The sequence below is a fragment of the Lepisma saccharinum genome, chromosome 1 (genome assembly GCF_977018435.1).
Source record: "Lepisma saccharinum chromosome 1, izLepSacc3.1, whole genome shotgun sequence".
Taxonomy (NCBI): domain Eukaryota; kingdom Metazoa; phylum Arthropoda; class Insecta; order Zygentoma; family Lepismatidae; genus Lepisma; species Lepisma saccharinum.
Genome location: NC_139229.1, coordinates 37093855 through 37109957, shown reverse-complemented (window position 1 = coordinate 37109957; position 16103 = coordinate 37093855). Strand labels below are relative to the sequence as shown.

At 41.8% G+C, this 16103-nt stretch overlaps 1 protein-coding gene across 5 annotated transcripts in view; it reads left to right on the top strand.

Moving 5' to 3' along the window:
• Positions 1–16103, top strand: part of LOC145994646 (TOX high mobility group box family member 4-like) — an 855605-nt gene that overhangs the window by 685876 nt on the left and 153626 nt on the right. Inside the window, exon 1 of one of the 5 annotated variants that reach the window (XM_083130771.1) lies at positions 15288–15566. The exons of the other annotated variants lie outside the window; for them this stretch is intronic. Within the exon in view, the coding sequence (XP_082986897.1) occupies positions 15528–15566 (39 nt within the window). The 5' untranslated portion in view covers positions 15288–15527. Of the gene's footprint in view, positions 1–15287; positions 15567–16103 lie in introns of those variants that run through there. 5 annotated transcript variants of the gene reach the window in all.

Genomic DNA, 16103 nt, shown 5'->3' with positions numbered 1-16103 from the left:
GAACGAGCAAACGTCTTTTAAAATTCGCGGTGGAAAGGAAACTAGATTGTTTCGCGTAATCGCATTAACAACGGGGCCTAAGGTGATTTGTGATGCCACGGTAGCTGGCTCGGTGGTAGGAGCCGGGGGAGAAGAAAATATCGCCGTCGCCGCGAAAGAAAGTGCGAAGGAATGGCTTATAAGAGGAGCTGCAGGCAAAGAGTTGAGTTTGGCAGTCTTTGCAAAGTTGCTTTCTAAAAAGTAACTTCAGTTAGTTGATTTTAGTTTGGTTGTTAGTCTGAAGAAAACCCTGATATAGGGTGCCTTAGTCAGTATATTTAGTGTTACCATCTGTTACAGCAGTGTTTGATAGTAATTAGATACAAGTAACAGTTACTTTTTTTGAGAAATTCTAACTTTTGAAAGTACGTCTGCAGCAGACTTACTTTTTTGCAATCAAATAAACGTTATAAAAAGTTACTTTACTGCACTTAAATTGTTAACTTATAATGCACGGAAAAACTAAATTTGGCAACTATATTTCCAACTGTCTCTCTTCTCTGGATGCTAAGGTGAAAGTATTTTCGTGGAATCGACAAAGGTAAGGAAGCTAGGCTTCTAGTCACGCTAAATTTAGAACAGCTGCGCTTTATTGCAATTCGTCGTTTCGAATTGCATCAAGACTTCGGTGTTTTGGGTGAATTGCTGCATTTGTTTGGACACTTTTATATATTAACGTAGCGTCTCTCAGGTGACACTTTAGTGAAGTAACTAAACAATGTTGAAGCTTATAGTATACTGTACATTATTCAAGCAAAATAAAACTTTTTTAGGGTTTCTAGTTTATCATAATCACTTCCATTTCACCATCAGTCTAAACGTACAGACCATCTCTACCATATACGATGCAGTACAAAATACCGATTTACTAATCAAGATTTAGGCCTCCCCGATGGCGCAGGGGTAACGTCGTCGCTTTGTAATCAAGGGGTCTCGGGTTTGATACTCGGTGGAGGCACATAGTGGTTCGGATCCCACTTTATACTGTAGGTCCAGTCCCGATGAGCCTTGCTGTGCATAAGGTGAACTTAAAACACAAACTCAATCAATCAATCCATACTAATCAAGATTTACTTAAGTTGTTGGTGTCGTGTTAGTTGCGCGTAGTTACGAGTGAAACAATTTCGCATTGTGTAATTCAGCGCGAAGTACGTGGCGTTGGTTTTCAAATTCTTTTTCTACCTTCTCATATAAACTGATTGTAATTATTCCTCCTAATTGTTTTGATTTTGCGTAGTAACTTAGCTATAGCCATTGCGACGTTATTAAAAGTGCAAGAGATATAACAAACGTGTCAATCCAACAATTAATGACGTTGATTGATTTATAATTGGGGTGCGTCGGTACATATCTCCTTATGTAATATTCTTACTTAAAAGGTTAACACAAGGGGGTGTAAGAAGACCCTTGTGAAAGGGTAAAAGTGTGAGGTTATAAAAGGACTTGCACAAGACAAACACAACACAATTAAAAAGAAGAATAAACAAAACTTTCTCACAGACAGCAGAAGAGATCTGCAAATGTTGCATGGCATCAAAATGTTCAGTATTCAGAAATGTGAACTTCCCTGTTGTAATTGTAAGAAAATTGTTAATACGGCAGAAAGTAAAGAAAATATTTTCGTACAGGTCTGTAATATATTCCCGCCACCTAACGTGCCGAGAATAAGAGTTTAATTACTCAAATTGACTTTAAAAGGAACAATATAGTATGAGCTTCGCAGTGAACGTTTGCGATCCCTGTTTTTGACCTGCAACTTTCTACGATGGCTTCGTGACCTTTCTCTTGAAATCATAGGTTGGTGGAGAGCCGGTTGGTGTACCTATCGCGTTGCTTAACTGCCCTCGAGGTCGAGCTGTTAATTAAGTCGATCCAGGGGAACTTCTAAGGGTATTTCGTGGTGTTGATACGCGACCCATATGGTAAGTTGCTGTACAACTATTATTTTTGTTGTTCTGTAAAAAAAAATCTCCTTGTAATTTGTAATGGTTATGTTCGACTTCTTCCGTGTGCGAGACTACACCAGTATGCCAAATGGGTCTTAATTATGGCCCACTACAACAATTTAATTAATTAATAATATATCAGAGCAGTATTATTAATTCTTTAGCTCTCTCTTTGTTGTATATTTGCTTATCAATCTATAACACCATTAAGCCTTGTTTCAATGATAACCAAAAACTCAATATGCTGACCAAGGCAGAATTTTATTTTAAAACATAAACTAAACGTTACGTTTAAACCTTCTAGCTAGGTCTTCTTCAGACTCTGTACCAAATAAGAAGGCCACCTGCTGGAACACCTGGAAAGGAATGTTCCAGATAAACAACTTTTTAATAATCTTGTGTCTGGAGGGGAGTGATTTTTGTGTATATATATCTTCCTGTTTTGTACCTTATTTCGTTTGTATTTGGTACAGAGTATGAAGAAGACCTTGCTAGAAGGTTGAAACGTAACGTTTAATTTGTTTTAAAATAAAATAAATTCTGCCTTGGTCAGCATATTGAGTTTTTGGTTATCAATCTGTGTTTTCGCATGCAGTATTTGTTATCGATCTTCTCATTTGATTTTCCTATTCTGCCACTCTCTTACATGAATTTCTTGTTTAGAAACTTTTTTTCCCTCGTTTTCTGTAATCATTCTGCCACGTTACGTAAATGTTAACAATTTATTTTCCTTCAGAATTAATCCTAAATGTTTTGAACTTTAATGTACATCCCCATCCTCAAGTGTTATTCGTCTTGGAACTTTCCTCAACAATGCATGCACGCAACAACAATTATATTGGCCATGTTTCCAACAATGCATTGATGAAGGTTAGAGGATAAGCTAAGATTAAAAAGTATTCATGGGGTGTGGTGATGGAAATCAAGTGACAACAGGGGAAGATATTTGTTTGGAATAACCAAAAAGCTGTTTCTCGTAAGTAAACTGGCGACATGTTCACCAGAACCCATTTTTTAGTAATCGCTCACTTTTGCTTTTATACCAAAAAATTTAGTCACAATTACCCAATTAGTAAAGGCCACCATTAGTTTTTACGGTTGTCAAAGGGTTTCCGTAATTCAAACTATTCCGGTTTTTTTTGTTTTTTTGTGCGAATATTATTACAGGGAAATTGGAGTAATCTTCTCAGCTGATAATCATCACATTTTATCTACAGAAGAGGAACATTAAACCTACTGCTATATTACAAACTGTTGTCACTCCTGTTAAAAAAGAACTCACGGGCCTCACTCACATTATGGTATAACACTGTCGTTTTGTAATCAAGGAGTTTCGATGACCGGTGGAGGCACATTACACAGTGTTTCGTGGACCCAGCCCCGTTTAGCCTATCTGTGCATAAAGTGAACCTAAAACAAGCTCTTGTGAGATACATCACGAATTCTTCCCTCGGTGTGGACCCATATTGCCCATTGGGGTCGAACAGTGAGAATTACCAATCCATTGACATCGGTCAAGGACTGCTACATAATCGAAATTAGCTCTTCTGCTGTAGCTGAAACCAGAATTGGAGATCATCTTTACGGAAGGTATTTAGATTCGTTGCTAGTCGTCTACCTCAAGCTGCAGAACATGTTTCTCTGTCTTGTAATGGAGGAACAGATGTGGGACAGAGAGGAAATCGCTGAGCTAGGAAGCAGAGGGACCCATTAAGAGCCACTTTCTTTGACCCAATGACACAGTCTCGTAGCTTTTTCGTGTTTCCTATAAAAATGAGGGAAAATAAACGAAGCCTTGTCAACAAACGTAGTTTTTCTTGAACGGTCCGGTGTAGTAATTCGGAATAAATAGCTGTCTCTGTTAGGACTGAAAGTAGGATGTTTTAGTAAGAACCGATTCTTACTAAATTGAAAAACTGCGCAGAAGAACTTAGGCATCACAGGTTTTCAGTCCACTCAATTGAAATCTTGAATTTCCATACCCACTCTGTCTGGAAATCCTAGAAAAAGCCAGATTTATTAGTTTTCCACTATACTTGCATGTTAATTGGCGTTGCTGGCTTGAGGAATGCAGGGGGAAAAAGTGGTTCCCCAGCATTACGTGCTGCAAGCAGTCGCCGAAGGCTAATTCGTCGAACTTGAATTATTGTGAAATGTTTGCAACATGTGTGTTACTTAAATACCTATGTCTGGCATACTTAATGGGGGTGTATCGCTCTTCCACCAAAAGATTATCATCACTTCTTGGCTTAAACACCTTCATTTTGTAAATTTTACTCCTATGGTATGAATGTCTTAAGGTACAAGTGAAATGAAGCCGTGTAGTATTTTGTATTTGTGTTAAGTAGCGTCGCCTTTCTTCCACTTTTGGCTAATCGCGACGATGAGGATGAGTGATGATTAAATGAAGTCCATGAAGGGACAATACAAGGAAAACTCTTACCTGGGACTTGAACCCGGTAATTTAGGTGGCGAGATCAGCACTTATCACCAATGCATTAGACTAAGAAGCAGATATAGCTCAACTGTTTACAACCACGGTGTGCTAATTAGGTTTCAGCATGATTGAACGTTAAGAAAACTCTCTTCTCTGTATGTGTGCGTGTATGTATATTGTTTTACTTAATTATATCCTGTATTCCGTTCCAGTGAATGTAATTCATTGTGAAATATTCAAAGGTTGGGTTTCTTTCATGTTATAAACATAACAGTTGGGCTGAAAAGTTCGTAGGCTAACATAGTAAAAAATATTTTATTATTCAATATAGTTGCCTTCGAGGGCGATACAACGATTATAGCGGTCATACAATTTTTCGATGCCATTTTTATAGTACGATTTCTCTTTAGCCTCAAAATAGGCCTCAGTTTCGGCGATTACCTCTTCATCAGTGCTAAATTTCTTTCCAGCGAGCATTCTTTTAAGGTCTGCAAACAGGAAAAAGTCACTGGGGGCCAGATCTGGAGAATATGGTGGATGGGGAAGCAATTTTATTACGGTTGAATATCGCTAAACATTGCTCCGAATCATCAAAACGTTGTTGCTTTTGATCGATTGTGAGCACGCGCGGCACCCATTTTGCACACAGCTTTCGCATGTTCAAATATTCATGCACAATATGTCCAACACGTTCCTTTGATATTTTTAAAGTCTCAGCTATCTCGATCAACTTCACTTTATGATCATTTAAAATTATTTTGTGGACTTTTTTGATGTTTTCGTCGGTAACAGCCTCTTTGGGGCGTCCACTGCGTGCATCGTCTTCGATGCTCATTTCGCCTCGTTTAAATTTAGCAAACCACTTCTCAACGGTTGATTTTCCTGGTGCAGAGTCCGAATAATGTTTATCAAGCCAAGCCTTGGCTTCAACAGTATTTTTTTCGCCAAAAAGCAATGCTTTATTAACACGCGAAATTCTTTATCCATTTTTTCACAATAACAAAATCTGCTTCACTCACAATGCTATATCTCACGAACTAATTATCCGGCAGCTGTGAAATTTATACACGTATCTTTTGAAGGTTAGTACTAAGTAAAAATCACATGGATTTAATTCTAGTAACGCCATCTATGAGTCAGCCTACGAACTTTTCAGCCCAACTGTTATATAACCACATTTAATACATATAGATTGTGAGTTAAATGCATTTTTACTATGACGTAACAAAAGTCAAATTTTAAGCAAGTTAATAAGTCGTCATTCCCTCCTGTCAGAATTGGACATTGCAATAGTAACTTATAACTGCAAAGAGAGTAAATGCGAAAGGGAATTGGTTGTATCAATCTCTAAATTTTAGAGTTAAGTGTGATTAGTTTGTGAAAGAGAAGCATCTAAATAGTGATTAGGTCACTACTAGTAGTATTATTGCCTATACTTGAAGAATAATGGCCTTTTGGAAGAACCGATACGGTAATTTGTATCGTCAGCATATGGATAACTCAAACTGCTGGTAAGCACTTAGCAATCCTCTATGAAGAGATATCATTGGTCAATCAGAATCAAAAGATGTTTGGCACTTTGTTTGGATTTGCAAAATCTTAAAATCTTCTGAGCAATGATTCAGGTCAAATGTTTGGACGTCACAGCTCTGCCAGTGTTCGCGATCCAACTTGTACAGAAAGTCATTCATTAACGTCAAACATTTCGTTCGCATTATGATCTGACACATCGACCACTGGACTTCTGACCGAGTCTCATAAAAGTGACCGCAGCAATCTGCGTAAACTTGAACTGTTTGAGGGGTAATGGTGTATGAAATTTAGAGCGTGTGTGCACACGTAATGGAATCGCAAACATAATAAAAGAGAGCTAGTGGTCTTCAGTGTACCAAGAACATAGTTAAGTTCCTTGTTTTACAGTTGCACGCATGCATATAGCGGAGGCAATGAATTTATAACCGCTGTAGCCAAACTTTCACTCTTGGTTCTCTTCCTGGGTGCTGGTTTAATGAATGAAGCAATAAGTTTTCAACAAAGCTGCAGAACTACATTGTCAAGTTCGAGATATCTCGACTGGTTGATCTGTGCTGAAATACACTTAGTGGGGGGTGGCCTCATTGTGTTGTATTTGCTCAGATCTGATAAATGCAATGTTATTTACATGTTCTCGTGATGCTCGTACAATTAGATCCGCAAATATAGTATTCTGAGTGAAACTGGATGTATTTTGTGAATCAGTAGGGTCCAGGCGATCTCTCTGGGCGTAATATTAATCTTTTGATAAGTAGAGCCCGGATTTGTATGTAATTACACATTCTATTCCGTTCTAGATACATACCTTGAACAGGAAAATATCAACGAATTACTTGTATATAACTGACATGATTTTTATGTTACACATTTTTACATATTTGAAAGGATATTACATATTTTACGTATTTGCCAATTTACTTTACATAGAGCAACATATTTCGGTATTTTTTTGCTATCTTGATCTTTTTGCTATATTTGCGATCTCTAAAATAGCTTATGTGCTTACTTGACAATAAAATAAAAGTGAGTCAATCAATCAATATACATGAAATATGAAGAAGTGGATTGATATATTTGGTTTATTGTACTTGGCTTTTCTGTCCCTTTTAGCTAATAGCGAAGATGAGGACAAGTGATTGCATGATGAAATTGATGAAGAGACACAAAGAACATCCATGCCCAAGTTGGGATTAAGTGACACAAAGAACATCCATGCCCAAGGTGGGATTAAGGGACAAGCTCAAAAAGAACATCCATGCCGAAGGTGGAATTAAGACACACTCAGAAAGAACCCATGCCCAAAGTGGGATTAAGGGACACTCGCAAGGAACATCCGTGACCAAGGTGGGATTAAGGGACAGTCACCAAGAACATCCATGCCCAAGTTGAAATTAAGGGACACTCACAAAGAACATCCATGCCCAAGGTGGGATTAAGGGACACTCGGAAGGAACATCCATGCCCAAGGTGGGATTAAGGGACACTCACCAAGAACATCCATGCCCAAGTTGAAATTAAGGGACACTCACAAAGAACATCCATGCCCAAGGTGGGATTAAGGGACACTTGGAAGGAACATCCATGCCCAAGGTGGGATTAAAGAACACTCACCAAGAACATCCATGCCCAAGGTGGGATTAAGGGACACTCACCAAGATCATCCATGCCCAAGTTGAAATTAAGGGACACTCACAAAGAACATCCATGCCCAAGGTGAAATTAAGGGACACTCGCAAAGAACATCCATGCCCAAGGTGGGATTAAGGGACACTCGCAAGGAACATCCATGGCAAATGTGGAATTAAGGGACACTCACAAAGAACATACATGCCAAAGTTGGGATTCGAGCCCGGGGTCGTAGCGCGCTGTCATAACCATTCCGCCAAGGAGGTTCCGATTCTTCCTTTTTGAATAGAGTGTTCGCCACTGGATGCAGACATAAAGTTAACGTACAGTCGCAATAAATGCTCTCGCGTATGCGGCAGTCTCTCCCGCCCAAGCGTTTCGGGTGGTAACTCAAACTTGCCCCGTTTTCTGGCGAGGCCAACAAGGCAACATTAGTACACGGATAGAGGAGGATGTGTGGTGGGCCATTAACGTCTCGTAACAAGACCCGCGTGGCATTATCCTTTCCTGATGAAACACAATTGAAGCCACTAAGAGCGCAGCGACTCCGCGCCCGAGCCCACAACTCTCTAACTTCATTAAAAACTCATCTGCGTGTTGAGAATCTGGTCTCGTCGCTGAAATATTTGTTGGAATCTGAAATTTGGGTCGGCCCCCGCGTCATAACTGAAAATTTCTCACTCATCCATCCACCCTGCAACTTTTTAATAGAATTGAGCGACAAGTAATAGACAGGGATGTATACTTTATGGTCCAATAAAAGCGGAGCATGACTTCGCGTTTCCGGGGGGGTGGATAACCCGTTCCGTTGTTCCTCGCGTAAAGCCAAACATTTCGTTCTTGGCTTCCCTGCCGAATTATTTATATTGCTTCTAGATTGGTTAATAGAAAATGCCGGGCATGAAGTTGGCGGATCTCGTTTATTTCCGGAGCAGGTAACTATACGGTGATGAGGTGAAAAATATTGATGGGCTTCGAGGAACGGGCCAATCAAGTGTCACCTTAATGGACGTGCCCTCGTCGTCGTCCTCTAAGACAGGATTTTCAATGTCTTTCTGTGCTGGTGCCTCGGTGAACAAAAATAACATCCAACAGCATCTTCCTACTCCGTTACTGCAGGCTGACGATGTAATAAGTGGGCCCCGAGTTCGATCCCCACTGGAGCCACATTACGAAGTGGTCCACCGTGAACTGTAGGTCCAGTCCCGATTAGTCTATTTGTGTATGTAATACACTTAAACCGTACTATTTTATAGCGGACCCGCTTTGCTAATATTCTAAAAATTGCAAGAAATGGGAAGCAGAAAATGAAAAACTTTTTTTTGTACTGTATTCTACTACTGAATTCCTCAACGTTTACAAATTGGTTCAAATTAGTTTAGTATCACTGTTTCGGATGGTTGATGGTACATGTTTTCAACTTTCCCAGTGGCCAAAGTGATGGGGTTTGAGGGAGGATGGTATCCCCACAGCTAGCGAAATTTTCACAAAGCGTACCCCAGTTGTCTCTTTGTTACCATGTTAAATCATAGTTGCGTCCCCTTCCAGCTAACGCTAAGGCCCGACCAAGCATTCCCCCAGCTAACGCTAAGGCCCGACCAAGCAGTCCCCCAGCTAACACCAAGGCTCGACCAAGCACCCCCCCCCCGTTAACGCCAAAGCTCGACCAATCATCCCCCCAGTTAACTAACGCCAAGGCCCGACCAAGCATTCCCCCCCCAGCTAACGCCAAGGCCCGACCAAGCATTCCCCCCAGCTAACGCCAAAGCCCGACCTAGCATTCCCCAGCTAACGCCAAGGCCCGACCAAGCATCACCCCAGCTAACGCCAAGGCCCGACCAAGCATCCCCCCAGCTAACGCCAAGGCTCGACCAAGCATCCCCCAGTTAACTAACGCCAAGGCTCGACCAAGCATCCCCCAGTTAACTAACGTCAAGGCTCGACCAAGCATCCCCCAGTTAACTAACGCCAAGGCTCGACCAAGCATCCCCCAGTTAACTAACGCCAAGGCTCGACCAAGCATCCCCCCAGCTAACATTTTCCATTTCGGGCACTGGTTCTTCCATATTGTTTCCTTTATTACATTTTGTTCAATGTGTTGGCGGAGCAACTCATCGTTTTTCGTTTTTTAATTGGAAATACTAATACTAAAAGTCGACGTAATTTTAAAAAGACAATTTTTTGTGCTCTGTCTGTCAATACATATTCCCAAGTTCCGTGAAGAAGTAGACAAACCTTCTCTTTCACATTTCATCTCCCAGGACGTATATAAAGCTTGCAGAAACACGGGGTACCGTAATTGCAGCTTTACTATAAATGCTTTTTAAATAATGGAAAAGGTGATATCGCAGGGAGTTGTGTGTTGGGACCCCCCAAGGGACCTGTTATTTTTCTGTTGAATTTGCCAACCCCAGTCGAGGCATGTCTCCGGGGAGGTATTCCGCAATTTTTATAGCACACTAATTTGCGAGAACGCGGCACTTGAAGTCCGTGCCTTCGAGTTCATTATTTTCATGATTTTACACAAGTTTTTCGTGGAAGGTGGGAGTTAGGGGAGCGGGTTCGGGGGACTTTATTGGTTGCGGGGAGGTGAGTTGGCAGTCAAGAAAATGATGATGTCGGGCTGTTTGGGGAAATTACTTCGGCGCGACGGTCCCGGGAAGTAATCTGGAACCCCTCTTGTAATCTTCGAGAAGGATATAGGACCGCTCGGGAGGAGGGGGGCGGGGGGGGGGGAGTTTGAAAGTTTTCCATGAAAGCTAATCCATTTGTACAGAAATACCTCTGCCTTAGAAGGATCAGGAGGTTTTTTGCAGGATGGAGGTACCTTAAAGAGACAAAAAACGAGGAAAGTTGTTATTTATACACTTCAGTCGCGAGTTGGATGAAATGCACGATGGCATAGTTAGAGTTCTCTCCCAGGATGCCTCGCTCTGAGTAGATATGCTCGGGTGTGATGTACAGCTCGTGCCCTAGGAGCTGCGAGGTAAGAGCCGTGGTACTTAACTCTGCTTCTTTATTGGTCGGGGACTTCCCATAACCATCGGTTCTTATGGTGAAGCTGTGGAAGTTTGTTCGTCCGTCGAAATCGGCAACGGCTTGGGAAGAAATCTAAATCAAACTGATTTTTCTGTGCGTAGCGGGATGCCTTCGTCAATCTCCACCGAGGTGGTGCACTAGTCCGGAAGATGCGGAACCGAGCCTGTACACCGCGCATAACGGTAGAGAAGGGGAGAAAGCGAGTGGGCGGAGCAAAGCAATGCGCGCTACTGCAGACGGCTGGTAGCTGCAGCCGCGTTTTCCACTCCATGCTCTCACTTCCCCTCTCTCGCGTTCTTGCGCAGAAGGCTTGTTTTCGTTCTCCTTACAGGGACAGGGGCGTAAGTTTCTGGAACCCCAGTATCGCATAATGTTCTAGTGTTGTTGCTTTTCATCTAATGATGCCGTCTATTTTTGTTCACTCTTCTGCTTCGTTCGATGTGTTTTTAGGGAATGGAATTGTCGGTCTGTGCTTATTCGTGCTTTTTGTTTGAATTCTTACCGACCTCTGTGGCGGAGTGTTTATCACACCGCGCTACGACGCTGTGTCAAGGGTTCGAATCCCACCGTGGGCATGGTTGTTCTTTGCGAGTGTCCCTTCGTCAGTTTAACCATAGGGTTACTTATCCTCATCTTTGCGCTTAGCGAAATGTGGTAGAAAGTAAAATCAAGCAAATCAATCAATGTTTCAGTTGTTGAACTTGCAGAAAACAGTGAATGAACATTGTGATGGGCAATTTGCCTACTATTACCTTTGCAGATGGCTGTACGTCAGTGTATAATGTTATCAAAGCACGACGGCCGTCGTCAAAAACTCCTCTCGAATGTTACAAAGTTGAGAGCAATTTATTTTTGACAATGTGGTGCGGCCCAGGGTGCGGCGCCGTTGCACCACTTGTTTCTGTATGAACGACGCATGTCCGTTATTGCTGTTTGGAAACTTTTCCCCTCTCCATCCCAGAGCGAAGGGTGTTCCTGTAATATGGATCATAGATCACCATTTGCTTAATTTGTTGCGGCCCTTTTAATAAAGGTTCCTTCAGACTTACTCGAGGCGCGCATGATGCAGATAACTCTTGATTCTGGAGGAGGAAGTTTCTTTTGGAGTTTTTTTTTTCCGCACGGCGGTTTCCTTCAAACGTTCACGACATGTCATTTTCCTGTTGATGGACAACCAACCATGTTCTTCAGATACGAGTGGTATTGTGAGCTAGCGGTGTACGGGACAGATATTTTTTGGTCGGGATAGGAAATTTTTTAAATACTAATTTTTGGGACGGGAAGAATTCGCAACTTCCCGACTAAATCGTGAAATTTTCGGTACCTCATTTTCACCTGAAGTGATAGTGTTTGCATTTCTGGAATAAAAACTGACAATTTTCGAGTAGTTGCAAGCACTTACAATGCAGAAATGGTCAAGAATTAACCACTTTTATAAATGACCATTTCGAATTTCCAGACCGTTCGGGATCCCGTAAAATCGGGAAGTCATTTCCCGAAGTCGAGATCGGGACGGGAAATTCTTTTCTCGATCCCGGTACCGACTTTTCGGGATCCCCAACACTCCTATTGTGGACATTTTCACTCCTAACCTGAGTGGAATTTGGCAGAAGCAATTTATACTGCAGTACTTGATAGAAACACAGTGTGTCATTCGTATGTTGAAGATACGTAGCTAGGTTAGGGGTGTTAGTTTTCAATGTCAATGATTCTGATGAGACGAGTTGGCTTCTTTATATCTTCAGAAATCTGAAATTTCCTGTCCCAAGAGCCTTGGACAATCCAATTGCAATGGCGGTGGATGCTGAACCCAGAAGTGGACCCAAAACTTAAATGATGGAGTGTTACTCTAACTTCTGTACAATGGTATTTCGTTGATATATCCTGTAAACCCTAGCAAATAATGTTTGTTTATTTGGAAAACAACAGTGTTCAGTATTGTAATTACACGATTACGTAAACAAGAATATAATTATCATGAGAGATGAGTGATGTAATTTGCGCTAGAAGTGTGACATATATTTAACAACAATAATATAGCCAGAGGTAGTACAGTCAAAATTAAACTCAAGAGCGGGTTCGTAACCTAACAACATAACTTAAAAATGGCGTGTTAATTGCATACACATAATTAATTCAAAGCACATAACTAGTTACCGACAATAAAAATTGCACGCTGAAGTACTCGATGTCTTGTAAGGCGTTATGCGTGTTACCTAAATTACGACGATAAGTGGATTTTAATAGTAAATTGTCAATGGCAAATTCTACCACCGCCGTAAAGTTAGGCAACACACATAACTCCTTGCAGGGAAGCGAGTATTTTAGGATCCAGGAGTCCCATTTTTATTTATTGCCCGTGACTGTACATCTAAACAGGTCTATGCTTGTGCTCTTTCTAGACACTACGAACCGACCTACGTGGCTGAGTGGTTAACGCAGTGCGCTACAACGCCAGGGTTCAAATCCCGGCTTGGGCAGTGGTGTTCTTTGTGCGTATCTATCAGTTTCATCATACCATCACCGAGCTCCATCTTCGCGATTAGCCAAAAGTGACAGAAAAGCGAAGTAAAATAAGCCAAATCCATCAAGCAATACTAGATACTGCAATATCTCCTTTTTTGATTGTAGTCACTGCTTAGATGACATGTGTAGGTGAAGCGAGTCTTCTTACTTTTCACCAGTCAGTGAAAGACCAAGTCGTCATAGTGGTCAATGCGTGACTCATCGCACAACCCTCGACCAACATCTCCGCTTTCGCCTTCCGACGTTTGCCGAAATTAATTCATTGTTAAGCTAAATGCCTTCGTTGTTAGGTTAGGCTTCTCCTAAACATCAATGCTACATTGTTGGTCAAGTCCCGAAAATCTCCAGAGAAGGCGAAAAGTGCGGAGTTGGTCGAGGCTTGTGCGATAAGCGAGACCCGTCATGGAAATGAGGGTTCTTAATCAGAATCATTCTAAACAGACACAACTCTTTCAGACTAGAGTGAACTCGCAAGTTGAACGAGTTTTATTCTTGTAGTGAAGGATCCTTGTGGATTGTAGAAATCCGTGAACTTCAAATAGTAGTAGATGATTTTTTTCTACCCGTGTAAACGTTTGCAAGGGCGAACACCTGCCTGTAATTGAATAGGCTAATGTCATACGCCTTCTAGTTACGACTTTGCTTATCAGCAAGTAAACAAATGAAGGAGTGTGTACAGAGTGAAGAAGGCCAACTGAGGAGTAACGGTGTATTGTGGGTCTCGGAGATGAGTCTTATCTAGGTGGCATGCAGAGAAGTGTTGCCAACCAGAGTAGGCTTCGACTAAATGAGAACTGAACACCTGCTTCGACGGAATGCCTGTAGCTTTTGTGTCGGCGCGTGACCTCGACAAGGTTGGTGAAGAAACATGTTTCGCTGTAGAATTATGATTTTGTTCCTTCGCTGTTTCAACTCGTAGATTCATTTGCTTTATTTTACTTCGCTTTTCTGTCACTTTTGTCTAAGCGCGAAGATAAGGATGAGTGATGAAATTGATGGATATTCGCAAAGAACATTCAGGCCAGGATTCGAACCCGTGATCCCTTGCATTTTAACTTGTAGATGTCGTTGACTAAATCATTCTCCGTTTACTGATAGATACCTTCCACGTAAAGAAAACCAGACCTCCGTGACAGAGTGGGTAGCACAACGCGCTACGACGCCAATGGTCCCGGGTTCGAATCCCGGCCTGGGCATGGGTGTCTTTGTGACTGTCCGTTCATCATATTCATCATACATCCTCATCTTCGCGTCACTATTCTGCCAAAAGTACAGAAAATCGACGCTAAATAACAAGAATAGAATCAAATGAAACCTTCCAGGTAAGGAAATAATCTGTATTTTTAGTTCGTTTTTGGGTTCACTTTATGCAAAGCAAGGCTAAGCGGGACTGGGCCTATAGTTTAAAGTTGGATCCGAACCACTATATGTGTCCACCCGGTATCGAACCCAGGACCCCTTGTTTACAAGTCGACGACGTTACTACTACGCCATCGGGGAGGCAATCTGTGATTTGTATTTTTGGTAATTTTACTGAACTTTCTGTGTCTATATTAATCTTGACGATGAAGATAATAGATAGGCACAAGCATAATGCAAAAACCGTACTATATCTGCGATTCGAACGTACGACTTTTGGCTTCATTACGCCGTTGCGGTATGTTCCAAAGAATCTGTCGAACACACACACACACTTACTTAGAAGATCATTTATGTCGCTTTTCTGTCACTTCTAACTCATTGTGAGGATGAGTTATGATATGAAATTGATGAAGTGGCATTGTCAAAAAACATCCATGCCCAGGCCGGAACTCGATTAAGATACCCCTGGCGTGGTAGCACGCTGTGCTAAGCACTCCGCCACGGAGGTCGGCGATGGCGTGTGTTGGAGTAGCACAGAGTTCTAGCAGTAACGTGATTTCGAGTCTTCTCGCGTCGGTAGTGTTCGTCCATGCTTCAGCCCTTTCCACCGACTTCGGTTACTAAAACTGTGAGTTTGCAAACTGCATCCACGCACCCGTATGGTTCCTCTTGCGATGTGCCGCTGGCAACACTGCCCGCAGCCTGAAAAATGGGACGTACTTCCGTGAGCAGCGTGATAGCGTACGCTGAAGTGGCTCAGTGTGGTTTCATCGGTGCCGTCGTGAGTAAGTAAAACTTCACGCAATACGAGTGACAGGTTCCGATCTCGGGCGAACGTTGTCCCGACATGGGTGGCGAACAGTGTTTTCATAGTTTTCGCAAGTAGCGAGAAGCGTGTTTGTGGCTGGATTGAGTGTTTTACGAGTTCTTTTTTCCGCACCGCCAAAACTTAGGTGTGCTCGGTTTTTTTTTCGGCTGGTGTTGATTCTTTTTTTCAGCCTTGAAAACAGTCTTAGGACATGGAAGGTCAGAACATGGATCCCGGCATTTATTACCAGGTATGTCGTTTCGTGTTTTGTACTCGTTAATTTTAACCGAGGTTGATCGCAATGCTTAAAGTGGTTTCGGTCAATAGCCGAAACGCTAACCACAAATGAATAGAACCGACCTCCGTAATGGTTAGCACAGCGTCAGCGACAGCATGGGTTCGAATCCTGGTTTGGGCTTGTTTTTTTTTTTGTTGTTGTTTTTTTTGTGAGTGTCCCTCCACCGTATCATCACTCATCCTCATCTTCGCAGTTATCCAAATTTGACAAAAGAGCGAAGTAAAATAAAACAAATCAACCACAAATGATTTGATTGTTGATTGAGTTGGTGTTTTAAGTCCACTTTATGCACAGTAAGGCTAATCGGGACTGGACCTACAGTTTAAAGTGGGATCCGAACCACTATGTGCCTCCACCGGGTATCGAATCCTGGACCCTAACAACAAATGACTAGACATGAGAACTACTACTATTTCTGTTACTACTACTACTATTAATAATAATAATAACCATTATTTTAATAAGCATTTAGTATTATTATTGCATCCA